Source organism: Galeopterus variegatus, unplaced genomic scaffold (assembly GCF_000696425.1).
Source record: "Galeopterus variegatus unplaced genomic scaffold, G_variegatus-3.0.2 Scaffold161, whole genome shotgun sequence".
NCBI classification, from domain to species: Eukaryota; Metazoa; Chordata; class Mammalia; order Dermoptera; family Cynocephalidae; genus Galeopterus; species Galeopterus variegatus.
The window spans coordinates 758,332-785,518 of NW_007726272.1; the positions used below are offsets into that span (position 1 = coordinate 758,332).

Below are 27,187 nucleotides of genomic sequence, written 5' to 3' on the forward strand. Positions count from 1 at the left end.
TCTGAATCCCTCCAACCTACTGACCCCCAACTCTCATTTGCTGAGAAGAGGAGCAGAGTCTGCAAACCAGGCTGATCCTGTGGATCTCAATGGATAGCTCCCACTGCCACCAGGAGAAAGCCAAGCTTTTCCACATCAGGGCTTTTGATGGAGCAGACCGTGCCCAAGGAAAAACAGCAGCCAAGCTGGCAGTTCTCTGGGTAGACAGCAGAGCTGCCAGGTCTCGGGGTCACTTCAGCCAAGGTAGGACTCCAACTTGGCTAAGAAATGCTCCCTGGATAAGGCGGCATGTCAGAGGCAGAGCAAAACATTCTCCTTTGTGCAGCTTATGGGGCTTCAACCTTTCTAATCCCCAAATAACGAATTTTCCACCAAATCAAGTCACAAAGAAAATTCATTCAGAAAAAAACAGGACCTGGGCCAAGGTGGACTCCACCAAGCACATGTGTGTGTGTGATGCACATGCACGTGCGCATGCATGTGGTGGTGGTGGGTGATGGAGAGGGACAGCCCCCTGTCACATTGGCCAAGACAATGCGGCAGAAGCCATGCTGTGAGACTTCTAAGTCTAGGGTATGAGAAGGATACAGCTTCTCTCTTACTGACTCTCTTTCTCTCCCCTCCTTCTCTCTCTCTCTCTCTCTCTCTCTCTCTCTCTCTCTCTCTCTCTCTCTCTCTCTGTCTTTGGGTGATCACGCCTCAACCCAGCCACTATGCTATGAGGAAGCCCAAATTAGCCCCCATGGTGAGGTCCCAAGCCAACTGTTCCTTAGAGGAACTGAGGGTCCCCAGCCCCTGGGCAGCAATGCCTGCCATACCTGTACGGAATGAGCCTTACGTGATCCCAGCCTGGCCATCCAGCTGCCCCAGCTGACACAGTGGGACAGAGATGAGCCCTGCCCAAATGACAGGTGGGTGTGCAGAATACATGTGCGTTGTCTTAAGCCACTACGTTTTGGGGGTGGCTCGTTACACGTTATATAACCAGAACAACGGGTACCCTAAAACGGTAATCATGGTATAAACTCAATCCCAGGCCCTGCCTGTGAGATTAAATAAGACATTTCTAATGTAGTGAAAAACACAGGAAACAAAGGCCATAGGGAGCTGCGGTTCCAGCCTGTCTCCCTCCCTGCCACTGCATTAGTGTACCGTGGCTGTTTCTCTGCTAAGATCAGTGTGTCTGGCCAGGCCTCACTTTGGCCTCAGCCAACAAAGTTAGTGAAAACAGTGAGTTGCACAGACAGAAAGCAGTTGCTGCAGAATCCCAGCCTGTCGTAGACTGGGGAATTAGCAAGCCAGGTATTGCCCACCAGTGTCTTGTCGGAGAACAGTGTGGACAAGTGCTTTCTCGCCAGGCTGGCGGGGGCCTGGGCAGTGGGAAACGTGGCTGCCTCCATTCCTCACTCTGGTCTGGCCTTGGCTGTCTGGAGTGTCCTGCAGGGAACACTTCAGGGCTCCCGGGAGGACTACAGCTGCCCTCGGACACCTGCCCGTCTGCAGGGCTCACAGTGGCTGGACAGGGCTGGCATCCATCTGGGCTCTGAAGCAGCCTGGAGCCAGGCGTGGATCTACCAGCAGAGCGAGACGTGGGTCTGTACATTCTGCAGCTGGGCATGGGCCAACCCTGAGCTAGCAGGGGCTGGTGCCAGCACGCTGAGGTTCATGGGATACAGCCAGGCACGCAGCTCCAGGTCCAGCATGGTCAGTGTCCTCAGAGAATGTGCTGTGGTGGGGAGATCACATGAGGGGGATAAGCAAGAAGCTTTAGGAAGGGCAGCCTTGATATGGGGGGAGAGTGTTGTCAAGATGGGGATGAGAGGGGCAGTGGGAATGCAGGAGAGATTGGAGGGTGACACAGGCTGGGGGAGGGAGAGGGCACGGGGTGAGCACAGGGTGGGGGGACAGTCATCTTCATAGCAAGAGGCAGGAAACTTGTAGAGCTAGTTCCTATGAGAATGAATCCAGGGGCATCGAAAACAGGCTGAAATAGCAGCAAAGAGGGCCCAGAAGTCCCTGAAGGAAGATCTTCCCCATGCTCAGGCTGTGGATGTGGGTGGCCAACCTACCCTGTCCTTTCCCCAGATCCTCAAGCCCCAAGTCCCCAAAGCCTGTAGGACACCTTCCAGCGAGCCCCGTGTGAGACAGGGGGAAGCCCCAGATGATGTCCCAGAGGCAGTCATCCAGCCCCACCTGATGCCTTTGCTCACTTCGTATGGATTCTGCCTTCACAAGGACACTGACTAAGGTGCCCCCATGGTTTTCCCCTGCTGAGCCCACCCCGGTTACCTCGTCCAGGGCACAGCTGGGATCATCTCAGGCTGATCCGTGAGTCCAGTTGCTGCAGGTGTTCCTGGACACCAAATGGGATGGTGGGTGTCCACATCCTGCAGGGGGGTAAGGGGGCACAGAGGCCAGATTAGAGGAGAGAGAGTGGCCTGGGGACTCCAACACAAGCTGTCTCCAAATCCCTCCTCCCACCCAGCCTTGAACCCTGGGGACTTCCCACCTGGCAGGATACAGATTGGTGTGGGGTTGTGGAGAAAATGGAAGCCTAGGAGCCTTGAGATCCCTTTTCTGGTTCTGCTGCTGACATGCTGTGTGACCTCAAAAGGTTAGATAACTGCTCTGTGCTTTATTCTCCTCATCTGTAAAATGGGTCTTATAAGACCCACCTTATCCATCTTAGAAGATACATGTGATCATGCAGATGAAAGTGCTTTGAAAGAGTTTAAAGTATCAGTATTGGCCATTAGATATGCAACATAATAAAAAATAAGCTTGAACCATATGAAATTGCCAATTTTATAGGGCAAAAATGGTTGAATGTAGGCAATTTCATATGGTTCACCCTAATATAGCACTTATCGAGCATTTTTGTGTGCCAGGTCCTATCCTAAGCACTTCATACATCTTGACTAATTTAAACCTCACAGAACCTCTTGGAGTAGATATTATTATCATCCCCATTTTACAAATGAAGAAACTGAGGCCAAAGGGTGAGTGCCTGATCGGCTAAGGTTGCACATTGGGGGAGGGGGAGGCAGGATTTGAGCTCCAAGGTCATACACTGAACCACACGACTGGAGGGCTGACAGCTCTCCACCCACCAGGGCTACAAGACTTACGCTAGCGTCTCCACATGCGGGCACTTCTTCAGGCTGGCAGCCAGCTGCTGTGCCCCAGCGGCTGTGAACTTGTTGTACTGGACACTGGGGAGAGAAACCCATCCTGGGGACTGGCCCTTGAGACCATCCAACTCCAGGCCAAGGTCAGTGCCATGTCCAGCCCTTCCCATGGTGCCAGTGGGAGGACCCCAGTCTCCCCAATCCCTGGGCCCAGCCACTCCCTGCCCAGACTCCCACACTCACTCCATCACCCGGAGGGACACCATGTCTGGAAGGACATGCGCCAGGCTCTCGGCTCCCACGTCGCAGATGCAGTTATTATACAAGCTGCCAGAAACAGAGGTCAGGGAAGGGCTTAGGGATGCTGGGGGTCAGGGCCCAGCAGGACCCAAACCCAACTGGGATTACCACCCCATTTTACAGAGGGGCAAACCGAGGCCCAGAGAGTTGAAGCCTCTTCTCTGTGGCACACGGTGAGTCCAGGGAAGCAGCAGGACTAAAGGGAAGCAGTTTCCTGGCTGAGAGTATGGAAACTCTCAGGAGGACGACTTCCCAAGTTCAAATCCCAGCTCTGCGTCTTACTGCCTGTGTGATCTTGGGCGAGTTACTTAACTCCTCTGAGACTCAGTTTGCTAATTCCCCAATCTACGACAAGCTTTGGGCATGATTGAGTAATTGTCGGAGGGGCAAAAGAGTTCATGCTGGTAAAACATTCAGAATGCGCCCCAGCCTCTGGAACGAAGTAAATGTAAACCATGGTTATGACTGCTTCACAGGAGCATTTGTGAGGGTTACACGAGCTACCATAGAGGTGTGACCAACATCGGGTGTAGGAAGAAAAACTGAGTCACGGGGCCAGCTTGGGTTTCTGTGGTGTGTTCACAGCCACCATTAGTCATGGTGAAGATAGCACTCCGGATGTCACTGGTGCCAGCTCATGCCATACACTCATCACCAAGCATCCTTTTGACAGGCCAGGTGCTGCTGCGCTTCTCATTTTGGGGCCATGTCTTTGTCATGACAGAGCCTCAGAGCTGCACTGCAGGGCTGCATATGAAAGCAGCGGGCCTACACTGCTGCAAAGTGGATTCAGGCTAAACTCCAGCATCTCCTAATATCACAGATTGGCTGATACGAGGGCAGGAACCAGGTGGGAGCTTTGCAATCACTTCCTGGGTGGGTTTTGAACCCAGGAGGCCCTTCCCCCACCCTACAGGCCAGAGTAATCTCACCAATTTCATTGATGCCAAGAGGCATATGTCCTCATTTGAATGTCGTTGAGATCAGGGTGTGTCATATAACCACCAGAGTGTCTTAGTTTAATTAGCAGCATTTTGTCCTGTTAATGGTGTCTCACAATGGATGGCATCTTAGATTCCATGAATTATGTTTCTTAAAGTGTAAATCAGATCATATATCACCTTCACATGCCCCACCTACTTCTCCATTCACACAAATGCCTCCCACTGACCTACAAGGGCCTCCGTGCGTGATCTGGACTCCACTGACCTCTCCCACCTCATCTCCCACCCTCTGTCCCTCTGTCAATACAGACAGTGGCCCTTCCGGCCCTCAAAAACCCAACCTCTTTCCCACGTCAGGACCTTTGCACCTGTTGTTCCTTCTTCCTGGAGTGCTTTTCCCCTAAGAGCTGCCCATGGAAGGGTCATCTCATCTGGTAACTGCCCTGGAGAATTTGATACTTCCTATTGTACTCTCTGGGACCTTGTTAGTTTCTTTCCCAGCATAAATCACTATCTAAAATATTTTATTTATGCGTGTGCTTACTTGCTTATTATGAAAGAAACTTGAAAGCAAGAACTGTATCTGTCTTGTTCATAGTTGTATCTGTAGTTCCTAGCACAGGTGCTGGCCATGGTTCACGTTAGAGAGTATTGAATGCTTGCACAACTTTGGGGGGCACCAACTGCATAGTCTAAGAGCTGTACAGTGTACAACCTGTATAGCTGCACACGGTGGTCCTGGCTGGAAGGATACATGAATTGATACATCAATAGACATGGACCAGACGCTGTCTTTTCTGGGAATCTGACTCTCGGCAAGTGAAGAGGGCTGGGGAAGGGGAGGAAAGTTCCTCTCAGCCTGGCAATGCTGAGTTGAGCAATGTGGGGCTCTGGTCCAAGCTCAGTCCCCTCATTAGTCTGGCATCGCACCAGGGGCTAGGGGGAAGTTGCCCCAAAACAGGAGGTGCTATGCCAAGACCTACCAGAAGGTGGCAGTGGAAGCCCTGACCAGTGTGTAAGTAACAAGGCTGGCCAAGGCTGCTTGTGTGTGGTTAGCCCTCCAGAAGCCACCACTCCTGGACGCCAGAAAAAGCTTGATCTTGCCATCCCTTGAGGGAAAAGGACCAATATTTATTGCACATCAGGTGCCGGCATCGTGCCAAGTGCTTTTCAAAGGCCATTGGGATGGTTTTATTTTCCAGATGAGGAAACAGAGGCTCGGCATGAGTGAGTGACTTGCCCAGAGTTTCTTTCCCTGGGTCCTGCTGATCCTCTGTGCAGGGCTGTGGTGATGCCCAACTTTAGGAAGCTGTGTTCATTTTGGATTCTAGGTGGATAGCCCCTCCTGGAGTCGTGCAATGCCAAAGCAGCATAACAGCCTGTAGCGATCATTTCTACGGTCCCAGTGTTGGATCTTGCAGCAGCATGAGGGGGCTCCCTACCCTCCCCCAGCCCTGCAGACTGGCTCCTGACCGATGACCGGGGCCCCACTCACCTCAACCTGACAAGAGACGCAGAGAGTGAGGGCAGGGCCTCAGCTAGCTTGCAGGCACCCATGTCGGTGATGCTGTTCTGAGAGAGACTGCAGGGACACAGTGAGGGGGAGGGCTCAGGACCAAACTCGTATGTCCCCTTCCCCATCAGCATCCATCCACCCACCCACCCCCACCTCCTGCCCCCGGGCTCTGGCACAGAAGGGAAACTCTCACTTCCTCACAGGGTGGCCTCTAGCAGCAAACATGTGACAATCACAATCAATCTGAGGAGCATGGTGGGTGATGAGCTGTGAATAGATTTACACTAACTCTTAATAAATAAAAGGATACTGTTAATTCCTGTGGCTGAGATGGATGTTGGGGGTAAGGATGTGGATGGGAGAGAGAGATCACTCTCCCTCCCCCACCTGTTTTAAAGAGGGGAAAAGTAACCCCTCTTTTCCCTGCAGATCACTTTTCAGCACTGTAATTAAATATGTGTTTGTGTTACTTATTGGATAGCTGTCCTTCCTGCCTGGCTGTGGGCTCCACAAGGACAGGAGCTGTGTCTATTCTCTTATTACTGTGTCCCTGTGCCTAGAGCAGTGCAGGCACATAGTAGGTGCTCAATAAATTCTCAAGTTGGGGTGAGGAGAGAGGAATAAAGGAGGGAAATCTAGCTCACAGTGTTACCTAGAACACTATAAATTACTGGAGAAGCCTCAGTGTCCTACAGTTAAGGAAATCGCTAAATGAATTCTGATGAATTTTTTAGCCATCCTAACCTTGGTTATGAGGTGGCGTGTGGACAGACTTTAATACCCTCTAGGTTCAGCAAAAAATCATGTTGATCCTCCTGCAACTTAACCATCTCCAACTTTCCAGAGCCCAGAACAGTTTAAAAAATTTATTGTTTTGATAAAAATGTTTTACTGATAAATTCTAATCTATCTCCCCTATTTTACCCCCCAGTAGAATTTTCTGCCACTGAACATTGTGTATTTTCATTACTATATACTTTAGAATAACAGATTTATTTATTTTTTTTGCTTGTTTATTGTGTCTCCTCACTAGAATTTAAGACCCCTGAGGTTAGGGCATTTGTTTATTTGTTTAAAGCTGGGTTTCCAGGGCCTAGAATGGTACCTACATGTAGGAGGTGCTCCTTAAATATGTGTTGATTAAATTAATACATAATTGGATGGATGAATAATTAAAGATCGGATGAGTGGCTGGATGAATGGGTGAGTGAATGAAGAAAGAAATGATGGAATGAGTGAATGAACAATTGAATGGAAGAATGAGTATTTGATCAAATGGGTGAATGATTGAGTGCATGAGTGAATGAAAGACTAAAAAAGCCAGCTGGGCTTTGGGGGCCAGATGCAGCAGGCAGGGCACGCCCAGCCCACTCACTTGAGCGTTTCCAGGGCCTTCAGTTGAGGGAAGGTGGCTGAGAGCTGCGAGACACCCTCATCCCCGATCTTGTTCTCACTCAGCGAGTCCAGGCTGCAGGGGGAATCAGATGGGAGCCATCAGCCCCATCATGCCCTGGCACCTGCCCCCCCCAGCCCCCAGCCCTCTGTATACACCGAAGGTAGACAGCCCACTCCTGAACTTTTGAGATCAGGTCTTCATCACCTGGGGGTGCCAATTGGCCGCCTAGAGGACAAGATCTAGCTCCTGGCATGCTAGAATCCTTGTTTTGCTTCTTAGGAGCCCCATGAGCTTGGGTAACTTCCTTTACCTCTTGGAACCGCAACAGTAAAGTGGGATCATCTCCCCTGCCCTTCCCCCCATCGACCCTGCCTCCCTGATGGAGTTTGCTGAGCACAGCACCTAAGACCATTTAGGGAAAAGAGTTTAAAAGGTCACAAAAGGCCCCAAAACTTTTTTTATTATTGGGGATTCCCATTTCCTGTTCCTTCCCTGTAGTGGAGTCATGCGGTCACTCACACTAGTCATGCCTAGGAAACAGGAGGGGAGAGAGACAGAAGGGGATAAAGAGAAGTTTCTTGCCTTTGCATGTGCCTCTGGGGCAGAGTTTGGGGTTTTCAAAACCTAAGGTTGAGGGGGAGGGTCCCGGGGTCTCTACTCACTCCAGATGCTGAAGGGAAGAAAAGGCTGTGAGGATCCTCACCAGTTTGGGAAAAGCTTGGGGTCCCACGGTGGGGCCCAACCTAGGAGACAAAGAGCAGGAATCAGACCCCGAAACAATCACAGCCCCTCGATTCAGCCCCGGTGTGGGGTGGAGACAGGACGCAGAAGCCAGGCCCCGTCTGAGGCCCCCTCCCACCTCCCAGCCTCCCCAGTCTCTTACCCCTCCCCAGCCCCACCAGGTGGGACCCCAATCCCTTCTGTTAAAGCAGATTTCACAAAGCTGGGCTCCCAGCTGGGGGCTCCCCAGCTTCCTTCTCTCCTCCTAGCCTGGTGAAGTAGTCCCCAGATGCCAGCTGAGGACCAACACCCGAGGTGAACTGAATGGTTTACTTAATTGTCTTTGCATTTTAATAACAAAAAGAATCATTTGTTGAGCACTTTTTCTGTGCCAGGCACATGCGCACACTGGGTCCTTCACTGCAGGATCTTACTTAATCCCAATGACTCTGAGTTAAGGGCCCTTCTTACACCCATTTCACAGATGTTGAAACTGAGGCACAGAGTGACTAAATAACTCACACAAGGTTGCATGGCCTTTATCCACATTTAGATCAGATTTCAAGGGAATGAGAAAAATAAGGATAACGAAGGGCTGTTCTCTTTTGTTTCAAAAATATGGTTAAAGGGCTGCCAGTTAGCTCAGTTGGTTAGAGTGTGGTGTTATAACACCAAGGGCAAAGGTTTAGATCCCCATACCGGTCAGTCCAAAAAAAAAAAAAAAAAAAAAAAAGTATATATATGTATGTATATATGGTTAAATATATTCAATGTAAAGAAATTTTTTATTCTGAAATACATCCTTTAAACTTTTTTGATGGCACCAGCAGTGGTTATTTTGTTGTTATTTGTATGAATGAACACACTTGATAAAAATTAAAAGATACCTGCGCATTCAAATTCCTTCTTAAATGGTCTCAGTCTCTGAAATCCCAAGGTATGGGAACCACTAGCCTCAGCAAAAGGCCACAGGATCAGAGCTGGACTCCAGGACCTGTCACTTAGTTCCTATACTAAGGGCCTTGGCAAATCCCTTTACTTCCGAGTCTCATTCTCCTCGAATAGTTAGCCCCAATCTATGAGGTTGCTGGAAGGATTATGGAATTCATCTTCAGTTATTTACTGCTTTCCTCTTATGTGCCAGGCCTGGGGGAGAAAGCTTCGAATGGAAAAGACAAAAATCCTTGCCTTCGTGGAGCTAACATTCCAGCGGGAAAGACAGATAATCAAAGAGATCTGGAGTCTGAGATCATGAGTGATATGGAAAAAAGTACAGTGGCAAGTAGGGGTAGAACTTCATTCTTAAATATGAGGGTCAGAAAAGGCTCCACTGAGTAAAGACCAGAAGAAAGAGGAGGCGTGGGGCATGCAGATATCTGGGGAAGAGCATTCCAGGCAGGGGGCACAGCCAGTGCAAAGGCTTAGAGGCTGGACCATGCTTAGTGTGGTTGAAAACCAGCCAGGTGGCCCATGTGGCTGGAGAGATAAGGGTGAAGAGGTAAGCAGGGACAAATCAGGGAAGGACAAATCAAGGAAGTATGAGTGGTGTCCCTGCAGGGTTATGAGCAGCCAAGTGGCTTAATTTGACAGGCAGATGAGGCCTACAGCACAGCGACTACCAAAGCAGACCCCCAAAACAGTCCTCTCCTTCCTCCTTCCTTCCTCAGAAACTTCTCAGGACTTCTGGCCTCCAGGTGGCTGGTCACCTAGCTCTAGTTTGTTCCACCCCATGGTGCTGTTCCCAGACCACAGTTCTGACCTTGAACTAGGGGCTTTTTAAACTAAAAATGATTCAGAGCCAGAAAGGGTCCTAGGTGACGGCTTTCACACATTTCCTCTTTTCAGCAACATTTTTACTTCCATACAAATGTGGCACCTTGTCTCTGCTCAAAACAATAGACGCTTGGCTTTTTCTGGGCCACAGTGTGGGGGTGGGGAGAAGCAGTGATGGGGAGCTGACAGCTTATGGGCGATCAGCAGGGGAACTGTGGGCAAGTCCCTTAATCTTGCTGGGCCTCAGTTTCCTCATTTGTAAAATGGGGAAGATAATGACCATCTCCCAGAGTAGCTCTTGAGATTAGTGAAATTATATATAATTATTAGGTGTCTAACAATTCCTTCCTAATTGTTAGATGATCCTAGACCCCTAACAAGGACCAAACACTAGATTAGCTTTTTCCTCGGTTGGAGCTTGGAGCCAGGCTGACCTGGTTTTTATGATTTTGGACAAACAATTTAAACTCTCTAGCCCTTAGTGTCTCCATCTATATAATGGGAAGATGATAACAATACTCTCAAAGGAAGATCACCTGAGATAATAGAGGCAAAAGTGCTTTGCAAATTGAAATGCTATGTTCTAACAGACAGATCTAAATATAATGATAATTATTGCTGCTCTCTCAGGGCCCCATGCCGGTGGGTGGCTCCCAGCCCTGGTGAACAACTTTTCCAGTCTGCCTGGGACTAAAGGGATTCCCAGGATGAGAGACTTGCAGGGCTAAAACCAGGACAGTCCTAGGCAAGCTGGGATGCTTGTTCACCCTAGGTGCACATCAAAAGCTTCCAGGGGGCTGGCCGGTTAGCTCAGTTGGTTAGAGTGTGGTGCTGATAACACCAAGGTCCAGGGTTTGATCCCGTACTGGCCAGCCACCAAAAAAGAGAAAAGCTCCTGGGAGTCCTTTAAACAGGAGCCTGGTCTGAATCACTGGGTTTGGGTGGGGTCTGAGCATGCAATGACTAAAACCATCAATGATTCTGATATGCAGGCAGCGCTGAGAACCAGTGCCTGGAGGTGGGGCAAACACCTGGGATTTAGAGGGTGGTATTGGCCAGGGCTGTTGCATTCCCCCTGGGGAGTCCACTCCTTGGCCACAGAAGTGAGCAAGTTCAGGCACAAGAGGTGCTCTACAGTCCCTGGCCACAGCTGGGAAAAGGACTCAAAAGGTGGTCATGGCAGCACCCTCCTGTGGAAGGTCATGGGCGGGGGGCACACTGGGTGAGTTACAATTCCTGCAAGGCCTTTCTCCTTCCCCTCTCTCCACTCCACAGGGCCTCCCCACTTGGCTTGTTTCTAATCCTTGGTCAACCTTCAATGCAGATATCACCTCCTCTAGGAAGTCCCCCTGACCTCCTAAAGAGAGGAGCTAACTAGACTGTAAGCGCATTGAGCACAGCAGCCTCAGTCCCTCAAGTTGGTGCTCGACAAGTCTGTTGATCAAATGAATGGGAATGTTACCCAGCAAATGGATCAATTAGCTTCAAATCTGAGAATCTCCAGCACTTTCCCAGATCAGCCACACTCCTGCTGCTGGAAGCTGGTTTCCAAAGTGGTGGGCAAGAAGGAAAGAACTATTCTGGGGACCCATCTCCAATGCTGCAGGCACAAGGCCAGCTAATGCTAGAGAAGAAAGCTTGTGAGGACCCAAGACAATACACCACTTTGCTTACGCAAACTCCAGTTTCTTTAGGTCTTGGACAGCAGGGAGTTCCCCAGCTGTGTCTTCTGAGGAACTTCTTATCCTGGAGAGAACAGGCTATGTTAGCAGGGAGCAGGCTCTTCTGTCTCTGAGCCCCCCTATTAGTTCCTTGATGCCCGCCCCAGTGCCCAAAATTCCCTGGGAGGATTGTCTTCCTTGATGCTGTTGTTGCCTCTGTTAAAGAGAAAAACCTCAGGACTGTGTGTTCCATGGAAAAGAACCTCAGAGTAGGCATGTAACAGCACCTATCCCAGGCAGTGCACAGTAGGTGCTCAAACAATGTGTGATGAAGGAATGCATGAAAGACAGTTAACTTGTGGTCAAATTCCTCTGCCCTCTGGATCTTGGCTCTGCCATCTATAACTTGGGGTCAATACAGGTCCTAAACGCCTCAAAGCATGGCGGTAGGTGTCCCGTCTGTCACTAAATGCAGAATGCATCCTCGTTAACTTCGAGCAGGGGAGAATTTCTTGTTGACTTTAGCTGAGAAACAATTCGGTACATGATGGCAAATTTTTGAATGGGGCAAAGTGTTAAATCCTGGGGGCTCTGCTTGAGTAGTAACGGCAATGAGAGATTCTGCGTAGCTGTTGGCCAGGGGGAGGGCATGGGGTGCCCCAAAGGACAGGAGGCCAATGACAAATTTGATAATAGGTTCTACATGTCCTCAACCTGCGTGGCCTCGACAACCTCCCATCCTCTCTCCCCCTTACCTCTGGGTCTGCACGAGGTTGCCCAAGTCTTCCACATCCTTCAGGGACTTGGCCTTGAAAGGCTCGATAGTGAACTTCTCCTCCACTGCCTGGAGTAGCTTGGTCTCCCCACGGTTCCGCAGGGACTCCCATAGCCCCACTGTGTCACTCAAGGCAGCCCTGTGGAGGAAGGGTCTCAGACCCAGGCACCATGACTGGGCTAGACCATAATGGAGGGGCAGCTCCACAAAGGGATCTCCTACCTATTCAGATACTTTCCTCCTTAGCTCAACCTCTATCTCCTCTAGGAAGCCTTCCATGACCATTCCAGCCCTTACTGAGTCCTCCTTTCTTGAAACTCAGAGTGGTTTTTGTTTCCCTTCTTGCTTTGGCTGCCAGGAAGCTCAGTGCTAAAGTCTTGGCACAATTGTGTAGGACCTTACAGCTTGGGGGAATTTGGGAGCAATTCTCTGAAGATGAAGCAGAATTGCTCAAGCAGATTGCAGGACTTAAATGGGCCAAATAAAGGAATTTAGACCTTATGCTGAAGATGATGGAATACCCCAGAAGGGTTATGAGCAGGAGTGGACTATGATCAGATTCAAGTTCTGGGAAGATTTCTCTGGTGGCTGAATATGAAGTGGAGTGGAAGAGGAGAGAATGGAGGCAGGGAGGCCCAGGTTTAATCTAAGCATGAGAAAACTATGGCTTGATCAGGGGATGGAGAGAAGAAAACAAATTTGAACTCAGGTCAGTCAGATTCTAGATATGGCCTGGTGCCTGGCACATATCAGGCCTTCAAATATTGGTTGGAAGAATGATGCTAACACTCACTAGCTGTGTGGCTTTGGGCAAGTGGCTACCCTTCTCTGAACCTCAGCATTCTCATCTTAAAACTAGGGGGACTCCATTCTGTGCATACTAAAAGAGGCTGCATAAAGTAAACACTGGACCTAGCACCAAGACCAGTTGGTCCCCAGCACAAGGGGGCCTTTCCCTTGCCTCCTGCCCCCACCTGAAACGGGTGACACAGCTGAGTCCCACGAGGCTCCCCAGTCCTGAGGGGTCAATGCCAGTACTGCGGAGGTCTAGGGAGAAGTCTCGGCCCGCCGCCTCCAAGGCCCTGCCCAGCACATGTGCATCGGGAGGTGTGAGCCGGGTGCCCAGGAAGGAGAGGCGGGCGGGGAGCTCCCGCACCACGTGCTGCCAAATCCCAGCCTCCTCTGCCTCGTGGGCGCAGTGCAGCAGCTCCAGCAGCCGCCCTGCCCGCAGTGTCCCCGGCTGCAGCCGCTTCAGGTACCTGGAGAGTACCTTCTGCTTCTTGTCCACCAAGGCAGCTGCCATTGGCCCAACCAGAGCTCCCAGGCAGCGGGCGTGGGGCTGGAAGATTAGTCCAGCCAGAAAGCGTGGCACTCCCTCCAGCCAGTTGTCATAGGGCCTCTTTTTCCTTGGGGTCAGTGCTAAATACTGCAGCAGCTCCTTGTCCTTGATTTCACTGCTCAGAGCCAGCCACACGGCCCCCAGGAAGCATTGCAGGAGGAAGCTGGAGAAGAACCACTCAGCCTCTGCGGCCCCTGCAATCCCCGGGGCAGGCTGTACTAAGCCTTTGGCCTCAGCCCACGTCCTCACCTCCACCGAGGGGAACTGGCCCTCCCGCAGGGTACTCTGGTGTCTGCGGCCCAGCTCCCAGGCCAGCTTGGCCAGCCCCACCAGGCCCTCCGGGGGGCCATCGCGGGTAGCCAGGCCTAGCAGGCCCACGTAGAGTCCCGTAAGTGTGGAGGGCAGTTCGGCCTCACCCCCCTGCTGCAGCAGGGCCACAGACAGCTGGCACACTGCCCGGCACAAAGTAGGGCTGTGGCCATGACTGAGGAGAAACGGCCGGTCCCGGAGGAGTTCCAGGGCTCTCTCTTGCTTCTCAGTTGCCTCCAAGCGCTTAAAGTGGTGCATCATGTATGTCTGGGCCTGCTCGGCTGAGAAGCCGGCCATCTCAAAGAGGGCATCAGCTTTGCTCAGGCTCTGGGCCAGGCGGCCCCAGGGCCGGGCCGTGAGGAGCAGGGTGCAGCCCCGCAGCACCTTCCGCTGGAAGAGGCCTGCCAGCAGCCCCCGGAGGGAGCAGGGTTCTGCGGATGCCGGTCCACACATGCTGTGCAGAAAGCCATCCTGGGCCTCCAGCTCCTCGAAGGCATCCAGGATGAGCAGAACACGGTCAGGCCACCTCAAGATGTGGCTGAAGACCTTGTCATCTGCCGCTAGTGGCTGCGGGCCCAGGGAGAAGAGCAGATCCTGTAGGCGGTAGGCATCCCCCGGGCGGTCCAAGCAGTGACAGGGGACGTAGAAGGCAAAGTCATACTGTGGAAGCTGGCCACAGGCCCAGGCTCTGCTCACTGCCCGGGCCCAGCAGCTCTTCCCCTGCCCAGCCTTGCCCAGCACAGCGATCACTTGTGTCTCTCGTGGCCGCCGGCGGTCATGAGCAGCCAGCAGCACCTCGGCCAGCCCCCCACGGGCCAGCTGCCGCTCTGCCCAGTCTGGGGTGGCCAGCTCCCTCTCCTGGCTCTTGTTGCTGATCCTCTGCAGCCGTGCTCTCACCAGATCCACCTCCACCAGGATGCCATCTGGGCCCGTGGGCTGGGCCCGGTACTTGTCCTGCAGCGAGCGATAGAACTGCTCCACCGTCTCTGCAAGGGCCGAGGGGTGTGTTGGGGAGGGGAACATGAGTGGTGGGACCTGCTGCCATCACCAGCTTCTTCATCCATTCATCACAGTCTGCACGGCTGCCTCATACAGCCACCCAGGCACTTAGTCATTCATTCATTCATTCACTCCCTCATCTTCTCGCTTGTTTATTTACCCACTCCTGTTAAGAATTCAGACAGGAGAGCCATGTGTCTGGGTTCAAATCCTAGTGTAATCTCGAGTGCATTACACACCCCACTACGCCTCAGTCTTCTCATCTATAAAATGAGGATAATGTTAGGGTTGCTTGGGACGTTAATGATTTAATGTATCTAGTGTGCTTAGAGCCTGGAAGTAGGCACTTGGTAATTTAGCCACTCTCTTATTTATTCTTTCATTCCCACCTTTTATCACTCCCAGACTCACTGACTTCTTCCTTCATGCACTCACTCAATCACCCACTGCCCCTTCTTTCATTCTCTCAACAGGTCCTCAGTAAATATCACTTGAGTGAATGGTGGAATGAATGCTGAGATGATGGCGTCATCAAGCAAGTGACTATGAATGAATGAATGCTGAGATTATGGCGTCATCAAGCAAGTGACTATGAATGAATGAATGAATGAGCCACAATGAGGGATTGCATGAGTGTTGAGTGAATGAATGAAGTGAAACCAGATTGGGGCTTCTGCCTCCAGCATCCAGGGCAGAAGGACCTGCCCCCACTCACCTGGCCATTTTGGAAGCTTGCTGGAGACCTCTTTAACTGCCCGGCATTGGGTGGGGGACATTTCATTCTCTGGAGATGGAGAAGCTGATGTCAGAGTTAGGGTGAGAGGCACCCCCCAGGGACATCCCTCAGGGACATCTCTCTCTCTCTGGGCCATGCAGTCCTCAGATCCTACCAAGGGCAGAGCCCACATGGGCTGAGCCTCCCAAGGTGGAGGTTATAAGATAGTGGCCCGAGGCTGTATCTGACTCAAAACGTCTTCCTTTGGTCAGATGAACTTTGAAAACTTTCACCCATGTTTTAAAAATCACAATATCCATGCTTCAGAAGACCTGGCCACGCTGGGCCTGCTTCCTGCTGGATAACAAGCAGCTGAGGGCTGGTAGCCCCATTTGGGTGGGATGTGGATTCTCCAGCTGTCCCCTCCCCACCAACCATGCTGTCCACTTCCTGGAGACGCTCCTTGCCCTGTTTTACCCATGAATGTGACCTGCCTTACCCTGCAGGCAGCTCTGTTCGTGGGCCTTGCCTGGGGCCATTCCTTGCCCCAGGGCCTCAATTCTGCTTCTAGTAGCTCTCACAGGCCCCAAGGGTCCTTACCTGTCACGTTTGCACGGGAGGTCAGGGCCGGTTCGGGCATGCTGGGCAGGTCAGCTGCTGATGGGGTAAAGGGGCTGGTAGAGCCGGGCCGGTCTGGGGACTTTGGGAGGCTGTGGACAGCTGAGCCGCTGGAAGGGGGGATTTGGCTGACCTGGGGCATCTTGCCTACATTGGGGGTGGACAGGGGTATAAGAACAACCAGGTTCCAGGAACCCACTTGGGCACCCCCACCCCAATCAGGCTATGGAGCTTGGGAAGTCCAGGTAGAGGAGAGGGGAATTTCCAAAGGAAAATATCCCAGGATCAAGCTGAGGAAAGAGCTCTGGAGTTACATTTAGCTCCTGGAGCCTTGGTTTCCCCATCTGTGAAATGGACACAATCAGCTCACATGGAGCTTAGGGCAAGTGCTACTATATCACTCTTCCCACTGTGTGGTCAGTACTCATTTTCCTGGATGTTAGGAACTGCTCCCTTCTTTCTATGGTGCCAGTGCATTATATGGAAACTGTCACACAACCATCAAAGGATGCTCTCAACTTGAATGGGAGCATCCCCTGGTTTTGTCCATGATAGCCCAAACATGCCTTCCCTGGGGCAATTCACAACCCCTCAGTGTGGCAGATTGGCAGACACCATTTAACTGATCAGGAAACAAATCAGAGAGAGCTGTGCAAGGATGCACACCAAACTGTTCATGTCGGTATACTGAAAGAATGAGGGAGACACTCCGTTAACACTTGTAAGCACCTCTTACTGTTTGGCTTGTTAATGAGCATGTATCAGTGTTGTACTTGAAAAATAAAACAATGTTTTTTTTTAAAAAAGAAGAAAAAACTGAGGGTCAGAGGGGAAAATGACATACAGATGGCCACACAGCCACTCTGTCACACACCCAGAACACTGCAGGGAACTCTGCTCCTCTGCTTTGATTTTTGGGAAATGGGGACAGAGAAAGGCATGCTGGGGAGGAAGGATTAAAAGAAGGTGCAGGGCCACAAGTGCCAGATGCCTGGGGTGCGTGGAGCATGGGGTCAGGGAATAGTCAGGTAGGAGGGAGAGGTGGTCAGGTGGCCAGGCCTCACACACTCACCGTGGTAGATGAATATACTGGAGACCTCTGTCCCAGCCCCTGAGATTTGCCAGATCCCCTGGGGCAGAGTGGGGAGAGTGGGGATGAACTGGATGCACCTAGCCGGCAGATTCAGGCAGCTCAGCGAGAAAGTGGAGGGAGGCACTGAGAGATACAAAGGCAGGGAGGTGAGATCTTCCATAGCAACTACATCTGTGATTCTGTTTGTGATTCTCTGATTAATGGTTGACCTCCTAAAGGGCTCTAATTTCCCTGAGAGCAGCAGCTGTGTCTGTCTTTCCCACGGTGGTGTCCCTAGCACCTGGCACAGAGTGGCTGTGTACAGAAGGTGCTCCATGAAGAGTTGGTGAATGAACAGGGCCGGTGGGTGAGTTTCTTAATGGGTAGAGGCTCTCTCCTAGGCCCCCCTGGGATGTTTCCCTCCAAGGCATGTTCTCTGGCAGGGACTGAGCCAATGGAGATCCTGAGGATGAAACTGGCTGGGATGGAGGTGGGTGCCACTGATGGCGGGGAGGTTCCTGTTCTTGGCAGTCCCTGCCTTACTGCCAACTCCTCAGCCACCTCCCAGGAGTCGGAAAGCCACCCTCTCCTGGCCCCCTAACATACCAGGCACTTGAATGGTTTCCTCCAGGCAGGTCTGGCCGGATGCTGGCTCCTGGCTGAACAGAGTAGGTGGTGGAGGGCAGGGGAGGACGGAGCAGTTGCTCGCTGGCCCCACCAGGAAACTGCCAGTTACCATGGGTGCAGCAGGGGGCTCGGCTGTGGGGAAGGGGGCTGGGTGAGAGGCTGGGGGCGATCTGGGCGCCTGGAGGGGCCTGCCTGAGGTGGGGAGGACTCTGGGAGTGGTGTGGTTCTCTCTCCTGACAGTTAAAGGAAACGCCTGTCCTCTTCTCAGCCCTGGCTGCAGCTGGGTTGATCAACAACTGCTCTGTGCCAGGCAGCACCCCCATGGCAGCTTTCTCCTTGTGACCAGGTCCCAAGAGCTTCCCTGAGCAGGACCCTTGAGGCCCCACACAGAGAGCAAGGGGCAGAACAGAACCCATGGATAGGCAGTTGGCTCCAGAACCCTCCCACCCTCCACAACCAGTCATTGAACCCCTTGGGGGACCTGAAGAAGCCCCAAGCACTCAGGCTCTGCCCAAAGAAGGGCAGGGGCTATACCGTGCACCTGTGTGCAAGCAGACTTGGGGCAGGGGTTTAATCTCCTTCACTTAATAGAGAGACAGAAGATGGGAGGGATTTGCCTCCCTCATCAGACTGGGACTCCCTGAGAACAGGGACCCCTTCATCCTGGGATCTTCATGGGCAGAGCTTCTGTCCCTCCCATCAGATTGGGAGTCTTGGAAAGTAAGACCCTGTCTGTCCCATCAGATCCAGAGCTCCCTGAGGACAGGGACTCCATCATCCTGGACAGGGTCTTCATGGGCAGGGCCCCTCTCTCCACCATCAGATTAGAACTTTCTGAAAGTGGGTCCTCCATCAGGCTTTTATTCCTCAGTCTGTTCTCCACACAGGGGCTGGTCTCTGTACCTTTGCAGTAACAACATGGGGGCAGGGGTGGAGAGGAAGGGAGGGGCGGAAGCATCTGGTGGGAGAAGCTTGGGGGAGGTGCTCACTGAGTCATGGGAGCTCTAAGGAGGGGGGGAGGGCAATGGGTGATTGGCTGATCCTCCAAGATTGCACGCTGAAAGAAGTGTGGCATGGAGGGGCAGTGAAACCAGGCAGGGGGGTGGGTCTCAGCTCTGACTCAGAGGAATGAAGAACGGGTGTTGGGGAGCTTTTAGGAGAAGCCAAACCTCCTGGCAGCCCTCAAGCTTCAGAGCATGCGTTAGAGAATCATGATCTTGGTTTGAATCTCACCTTCCCCTCTCACCAGCTGTTTGATCTTGGACAAGTGACTTCACCTCTCTGAGCCTCAGTTTTCAATGCTAGATTCTGTACACACCTGAGGAGACTCCAGCTTCCCTGCCTCGGAATATCTCTGGGCCCACCTTCTGTGCTCACCTAGCTTCCTGTGCTTCAGGTCCATGGGAAGCTCCTCTGGGAAAGCTGCAGAGAGAACACCATGGTCAGTTGCCCCAGGGAAGGGGTGTCCCAAGCCAAGAGGGGCTCATCGACCCCAGCAGCCATATGGCCTTGCCTTAAAGGGTGGGGAAGTGGTCTTGGGATCCTAGTCCCTTGTCTTCCTCTAACCATTCAGTCCCTTCTCCTTGGCTTGAGCCCAAACACCAGCTCGAAGCTCGGGCAGTGATTCAGTGAAAAAGGCAGAACCATAAAGGCGACATGACACAGGTTGTATCAAAGCAAAACAATCTGATTTTGAATCCCTTTCTAGCTGTATGTCTTTGCAACACAGCCTCTCCGAGCCTTTGATCTCTCATCTGTGAAATGGGGTTGGTGGCTCCCATGTCACTTCTGTATATTGGAAATCAGTGAGTGAGTATCAACACTTAGCGCATCAATGCATAAAAAACCCTTGTGTTCCTTAGTAAGGGGGGCTGATTAAACAAATTATGGTTCATCCACTCAATGAAACACTGTGCATCTAAAAAAGAATAGGCAAGCTGTAGCATACATAGGAAGTGTACTGCTGTCTGCAATTGACTTCGATGTGTACCAGAAACAAAATTATGGATGGGGGCTGGATAGAGGGATGGACAGATAGAGAGAGATATGATTAGGCAAATAGAGCCAAACATTAATTGCAGAATCTAAGTGGTGGATTTATGGGCGTGCACTGTGGCATTCCTTCACCTTTACTATGTTAAAAATATTCATACTAAAATGTTGGGGAAAATATTTATTAAATGAAAACAAAAAAGAAGAAGAAGAAAAAAAAAAGCCCCTGGAGATACGTCCATGTCTTCTCCATAAGTAATATGGAAATGACCTCCCAGACATGTTAAATGTAGAAATTGAAGTGCAGAACAGTGTAGATAAAATGTGGCCATTATATGGAAAAAAATTTTTTTTAAAGGATCTGGCTTACAGATGAATAGAATATTTTTTTTTTTTTTTGTCTTTTTGTCTTTTTCCGTGTCCGGCAACGGATCGCAACCCTCAGTGTTGCCCCCGTACTGGACCGGGGACCGGCAACGGGATCACAACCCTCGGTGTTGCTCCCGCGCCTCGCTCAGCCAGTGAGCGGGAACCGGTCTGTATGTGGGATCCGAACCCTCGGGTGGGAGCACCGCCGCGCCTCCCAAGCGGCGCACTTATCCAGTGCACCACCGGGCTGGCCCTGAATAGAATATTTTTGATGAGGCAAAAAGGAAGCTGCTAAGATAGGTTGCTTTCAGGAAGGGAAACTGAGGGACTAGGGTACAGGAGTAGGAGGGAGATTTTTTTCACTGAATATTCTTTGCGCTTTTTGAATTTTTATACCATGTTTCTGATTCACCTGCTCAAAAATAAATAAATTGGTACGGGCTTTCACATAGTCTGACACGTAGTAAGCACTCAATTAATGGTTATGCCCATTTTTTTTTTTTAAAGATGACCACCAAGGGGATCTTAACCCTTGACTTGGTGTTGTCAGCATCATTCTCTTTCAATTGAGCTAACCGGCCATCCCTATATAGAGATGTGAACCCATGGCCTTGGTGTTATCAGTACCACACTCTCCCAATTGAGCCACAGGCCAGCCCCCGGTTATGCCCATTTTACAGGTATTTTCATTCAACAGATATTTATCAAGGTGCTACTGCATACCAGGGCACTATGCTAAATGCTGGCAAAGCAGTGATGAGTGGGAAAGACAAGGTTCTTGTCTTCACAGAGGGAGAACTAGGCAAAAGGCAATAAAGAAAATAAGTCCCGACTGCCACAGTGCTAAGGTGCTAGGAAAGACACAAACAAAGTGAAAATAAATGGGCTAATCCATGTAGAAGGGTGGTCAGGGAAGGCTTCCAGGAAGAGGTGACATTTTAGCCAAGATCTAAAAGATTCAAAGGGGCCAGCCATGGGAAGAACTGGGGGAAGGGTGTTCCAGGTAGACAGAAGAGCAGGTGCAAAGGCCCTCAAGGCTGAAAAGGGCACATGGATTACAGGAGTGGAAAGAAGCCAGCGTGGCTGGAGCATGGTGGCTCATGGTGAGTTTGAGGAGGTGGGAAAGGCCAGATCATGCAGGCCTTGTGGTATGTATTTTGTGGGCATTGGAGGGTTAGCAGGGCAGTGAAATGATCTGGTTTAAAAACTCCCATTGACTGCCACCTGAGGACATTCTAAGGAGGCAGGGAGAATGGGAAGAGGCTCAGAGGTGTAGGTACTTGGCCAGGTCTCACAGACCATAAATAGCAGATCCAGGATTCAAACCCAGTTCTAACTGATGTCAGAACCTGCGCTTGAAGAGACCTCCCTCAAATACAGGAGTGACCACTAGGGATGAAAGAAAGCCAGAACTGGAAGGTCTTTTTGGTACTGGCAATCAAAACACTCAGGGACAGAAACCCACCAGAAGAGTGGCCCTTTACACCCGGGCCATCTGTTTCCTTGTTGGGTCATAGTGGGCAGTAGTGAGGAGAGAGGCACTGGGGGCCTCCAAACCCAGGTGAGACAGACAGGACTTAACCTGGAAAGCGACTGGGAGCCACAGCATGCTTTGGAGCTGAGGAAGGGCCAGGTCTCCAGCAAGGCTAGGTTGGGCCAGGGAGGGGCTCACTCACGTCTTTTCTGACTTTTCTGCCCCGCTTCCTCCAGCACCTCCACATGCTCGCCGATCACTTCCTCTGATCCTATGTGCTCAACTTTGGAGAAAAACAGAGACCTACTTGCACAATCAGTGGAGGCCCAAAGCAAGCCTCTGTCGTCTTACATTGGGAGAGGGGCCTGACCACCATCAAGGGGTGGTCATCAGGTACATGGGACTCCCCAAGCAACAAGGAAGGAAAGGCAGGCTGAGCCAGGACCCCTCCCCTCTTCCAACTTACTGAAAATGTCTTTGCTCAAGCCCTCCATCAGGGAATCCTGAAACACATACTGGTCCAGTTCCGCTGCCCAGACAAGGAAAAGCACAGTCAATCAACAAGGTCTCCCTGAAGGCCTACTGTGTACCAGGCCTTGGGCTAGGCACCAGGGAGCTGTGGACCTGGCACACAGTGGAGGCTCAATAAATGTTTGCTGAATGAATGAATGATCAAGTGAATGAATGAACATTGACCTTCATGGGCTGTTAATCTAATTGAAGAGGTGAGGTATGTATCCGTGAAAACTTACCTACCGCTATAAAGTAGTGCAAGGCAGAGAGGCAGAGTTGGCACAGGGTTCTTGTTCGAATTCCACCTCTACTCTCCACTAGCCCTGCCAGCTGTGCAACCTTGGTCCAGTTACTTAACCTCTCTGGGCCCCCATTTCCTTATCTGTGTAAAGAGAATAAATAACACCTGCAACCCAGGGATGGATGATGATTCAAGGCTCTGCACTTAAAGCATCCAACACAAAAGCCAGTACACAGTAGGCACTCAATAAATGGTGGTTAGTTATATGAACTGGTACATGGCTTGAGGACCATAAGAAGACAGTTATCATGGCAAGAGGTCAGAGGAAAGAGTGTGTACTAGAACGGGGCAATTAGGGAGGGCTTCCCAGAGGAAAGGATCTTGGAGCCAGGCCTTGAAAGATGGGGCAGAGTCTGAGAGGAGGAGAGTGGAGGGCTTTCTAGATCGTGGTGACAAAGTGAACAAAAGTTTTTAGGGTCTGAGAGAAATGTGACTGCGGTAGAAGTTTCATACTGGGGAAAGTTAGGACTTGATTCATAGGCAATGGGAGCCATGGAAAACTTCTAAACTGAGAAATAAAATAATGGCAATAATGATGATGCTGATAATGATGGTGGTGGTTGTGGGGTGGTGACTAACACCTACTGAGTGCTTAGTCTGTGCAAATTCCTTTTCTAAATACTTTGCACACAGTTACTTATCCAATCTTCCTAACCATCCCATGAGGCAGCTGTGATTATTATCCTACACATGGAAGTCAAGATAATATTTTAGGATGTGTCAAATGACTGCTTGCTCAGGCAAGGGCTTAGCCTGCTAGGAGCACAGTGAAAACCCACAGACTCGAGGAACAGGCTTTGGTGAAGCTGCCCCACCCCAATTGCCGAGGCAGCTTCCACTTCCTGTGTGGATACCATAAAGAAAAAAGCCCCCAAACGCTAAGTGATGCACAAATCCTTAATTATCCCTCCAGTTGTGAAGAAATGTGAATTTCCTCAGTCCCAAATACTTCTGCTTCCCTAAATAAATTCCCAGGAAGGGAAAGAAGCAGGCAGGCTTTAGGTTCTGTAATTTCTAACACACATATAATTACTGCTCCTCTCCATTTTCTGCTTTTGTGTGATGTTGGGTTAACTGTGCTCTGGGGGAAACCTGGCCACATTTGCACCTAACACAGACCTGCCAAGTGATGTGGTTCCTGGGTTGCCAGGAAAAGGGCCACTAAAGACATTTGTGCAGGTTGTTCAATGTACAAAGGTTCCCAGCCAAGATGGGCAGATGGGGGCCGGAATCCAGCCTGCTCTTTGCTAGCCAAGCTGTTACTTCCTGGTGGGGGCTGCATCCTCCAGAAGAAGGGCACACTTTTCTAATTGATAAAAGGCTCTGTATAAGGCAGGGTGATGCTGGTGGGGAGGAATCCTCTACCCCGCTTGCTCTCCCCCCCCAACCCCCCCCCCACCAGCAGCAACAGCAACACTTTTCCAAAGAATTCTGCTCTTATTGAAAGCTGTAGCTCTTTTTAAAGCTGCAGGCCAGCTTCTCAACCTAAGCCTTAGCAAACTTCCAAACCTCAGACACTTTCCTTTTTGTAGTCAAAATTAGGAACTTTGAAATGAGAAAGACCCAGGTTAGAATTTGACACCTGCCCACTGTCATCTCTAATGCAGCCTTAGGTAGGTTGCTTCACCTCTCAAAACCTCAACTTCCTCATCTGTAAAAGGGAGATACTAATAGTATGCACTTCCTTTGTTGTTGTGAGAATTCAAGGTGATAATGCATGTATGGCAATTAACATGCTGCGAATGGTAGGTATTACAGATACTAGAATAGTTTGGCTCAGGAGCTGGGGAGGAAGAGAGAAAGGGGTATATGGTATGGGCTTTGTGGGAAAGAAGAAAAGAAAAGCAAGAAACAGAAAAAAGTATACAAATAGAGGAAGAGGATGTAAATAAAAGTGAGATTTTGTTTGCCTGGTGCTCACTAGTGAAGGGTCTCCACTTCCCCTCTTTCCTGGAATTTCCATTCTTCCAGCCCTTGCTCTGCATCCCTTTTGCCATGATTTCAGAGGGAGGGGACTGCTATGGCTCATGGCAAATGGCTCAGCTGTCCTATTTCTGGGTTTAGGATGCTTCCTCACCGATACTGGCGTAAGCCTCCCTGGTCTCCTCATCATCTTCCATATCACACAACAGCCTGCTGAACTGGTCGCAGTTGATGGTGTCCGTGTCGGGCTCTGGGAGGAAAAGTCCCTTACATAAAGCAGGAAAGATCTGGGGAGAGGACTGGTGGGGAAAGAGAGGGAAGCGGGCAGGGCTAGGAGACAGCCCCTGTCAGGAGAGAGCATCATGCCCGGGTGGGCGCTATCCGTGGTGCTGACCGAGGCTACTTGACCAGTACTTCTTCCCCTGGGGTTGCTGGTCGTCTGACCGATGAGGGGTGGGGAGGGAAGGGGAGAGGCCAGAGGGAGGGAACTCACCTGAGCAGAGCTCGATCTCTTCTTCCCCAGCCAGGTCCATCTGGTCATAGAAGTGGTAGAGGTGCAAGGGGTCAGCATTGCTGTTGAGAAGCTCCAGGTACCCGCCTTCTAGAGGCCCCAATTCCATGGCAGCACGCTGTTCCCTTCCTGGAAGGGAAGACACACCTGGTGATTTCACGGGGTGTTGGAAAGAGAAAGAGAGTTAACACCTACAACATTTCCCTGCTGGGGAGCACGGGTGCCGGGGGAGACCAAAGGCAGAGGACATAGATGCTTGTTCAACACCTCTTATGTGCTCAGGACAGTGGGGAGAGAAAGCCAGGCTTCCTTCCTCCAGTCACACTAGGAAAATGTCCATGAGACAGAAAAGGGTATTGGGGAAGTGTGGATTCAAGCGATCTCACATTGGAGAGGCAGAAGATGTGGATTCCACATTTGGTGCTGCCAAATAAGAGCTAAGATTTATAGAATACCTACGGATTTTTTTATGCTTTTTTTTTTTTTTTTTTTTTGGTGACTGGCCAGTATGGGGATTTGAACTCTTGACCTTGGTGTTATAACACTGCACTCTAACCAACCAGCCCTAGGCTGGCATGTTTAATCCTCACATCAACAACCATGTAAGGCAGGTACTATTACTATCCTCATTTTATATGTGAGGAAACCAAGGCTCAGAGAGGTGAAGTTATTTCTGTAAGGAAACCCAGGTCTAAATGGAACCTGGATTTGAACCCAGGCAGTCTGACGTAAGGACCTGCATTTAACTGCAATGCTGTACTGCCTGGGTGACCTCGAGCAAGTCTCTGCTCCTCTCCATGCCTCAGTTTCATAATATGTAAATTGAAGGAGGCTGGGTAGATTCTCTCTAAGCTTCCCTCATCATCATTTGTTGAAAGATATATGAAGTACTTTAGACACTATCTCATTTGTTTTTTTGTCTTTTTTCGTGTCCGGCAACGGATCGCAACCCTCAGTGTCGTGCCCGTACCGGACCGGGACCGGCAACGGGATCGCAACCCTCGGTGTTGCGCCCGCACCTTGCTCAGCCAGTGAGTGGAATCCGGTCTGTACGTGGGATCCGAACCCTCGGCAGGAGCGCTGCCGCGCTCCCAAGCGGCGCACTGTAGCAGTGCGCCACTGGGCTAGCCCAGACACTATCTCATTTAATCTTTAAAACAACCCTAGACATGTCCACACAGAAACTTGCACGCAGATGTTCCTAGAAGCATAATTCATAATAGCCAAAACACAGAAGTGACCCGAATGGCCACCAACAGATGAATGGATAAACAAAAGCACTGATACATGCTACCACATGCATGAACCATGAAGACATTACACTAAGTGAAAGAAGCCAAACACAAAGGGCCACATATTGTATGATTCCATTTAAATGAAATATCCAGAACAGGCAAATCTGTAGAGATAGAAAGTAGATTAGTGGTTGCCTAGGGCTGGGGGAGGTTTTTTGGGGAAAGTGGGGAGCCACTGCTGATGAGTATGGGGTTTCTTTCGGGAGAGATGATGAAATGTTCTAAAATTGACTGTCAGGGTGGTTGCACACATCTGTGAATATTCCAAAAAGACCATTGAGTTGCACATGTGTGAATCATATGATATGTGAATTATATCTCCATTAAGCTATTAAAACAAAACAAATCCTGGAAGGTAGGCATTATTGTCTCCATTCTGCAGATGAGGAACTTGAGGCTCAGAGAGGTTGAGCAACTTCCTGAGATCATGCAGCTCTTGCTGGGGAAAGCCACTTTGGAGCCTCGTCTGTGTGGCTCCCCTGCCCTGTCCCCTGACTCAGGTGGTCTATGATTCCATGGTATGTTCATTTCCTAGGGCTGCTATAACAAAGCTCCACCAACCAGCTTAAAACAACAGAACTTTATTCTCTAGCAGCTCTGGAGGCCACAAGTTCAAAATCAAGGTGTCAACAGGACCACACTTCCTCTGGAGGCTCTGTGGGAGAATCTTTGCTTGCCTCTTCCAGCTCCTGGAAATTCTTGGTAATCCTTAACTTGTGGTCATGTGGCTGCATCACTCTCATCTCTGCCTCGATGGTCATGTTATCTCCTCTTTGCATCTCAAATCTCCTTCTGCCTATTTATCTTTTAAGGACACTTATCATTGGATTTAGGACTCACCTGGATAATCCAGGATGATCTTATTTTCAGGTCCTTAATTACATCTGCAAAGACTCTTTCTAAATCAGGTCACACAG

General features: G+C 50.6%; 1 protein-coding gene and 1 non-coding gene across 2 annotated transcripts; one reads left to right on the forward strand and one right to left on the reverse strand.

The window, feature by feature from the left end:
- Window positions 1-1,711: 1,711 nt before the first annotated feature.
- CIITA (class II, major histocompatibility complex, transactivator) lies at window positions 1,712-25,084 on the reverse strand. Its single transcript, XM_008593762.1, has 19 exons — window positions 24,958-25,084; window positions 24,619-24,714; window positions 22,194-22,256; window positions 21,930-22,010; window positions 19,270-19,314; window positions 17,872-18,024; window positions 17,266-17,409; window positions 16,176-16,340; window positions 15,576-15,644; window positions 13,188-14,847; window positions 12,194-12,352; window positions 11,452-11,523; window positions 7,947-8,027; window positions 7,264-7,356; window positions 5,868-5,954; window positions 3,372-3,455; window positions 3,129-3,212; window positions 2,290-2,387; window positions 1,712-1,726 (listed from the first exon to the last, which is right to left on the reverse strand). Exons 1-18 carry the CDS (start codon window positions 25,082-25,084, stop codon window positions 2,312-2,314), a joined length of 3,339 nt encoding a protein of 1,112 aa, XP_008591984.1. The 3' UTR covers window positions 1,712-1,726; window positions 2,290-2,311.
- On the forward strand, window positions 10,577-10,649 carry TRNAI-GAU. Its single transcript has one exon. It is a non-coding gene; the product is annotated as a tRNA-Ile (tRNA).
- Window positions 25,085-27,187: the final 2,103 nt, after the last annotated feature.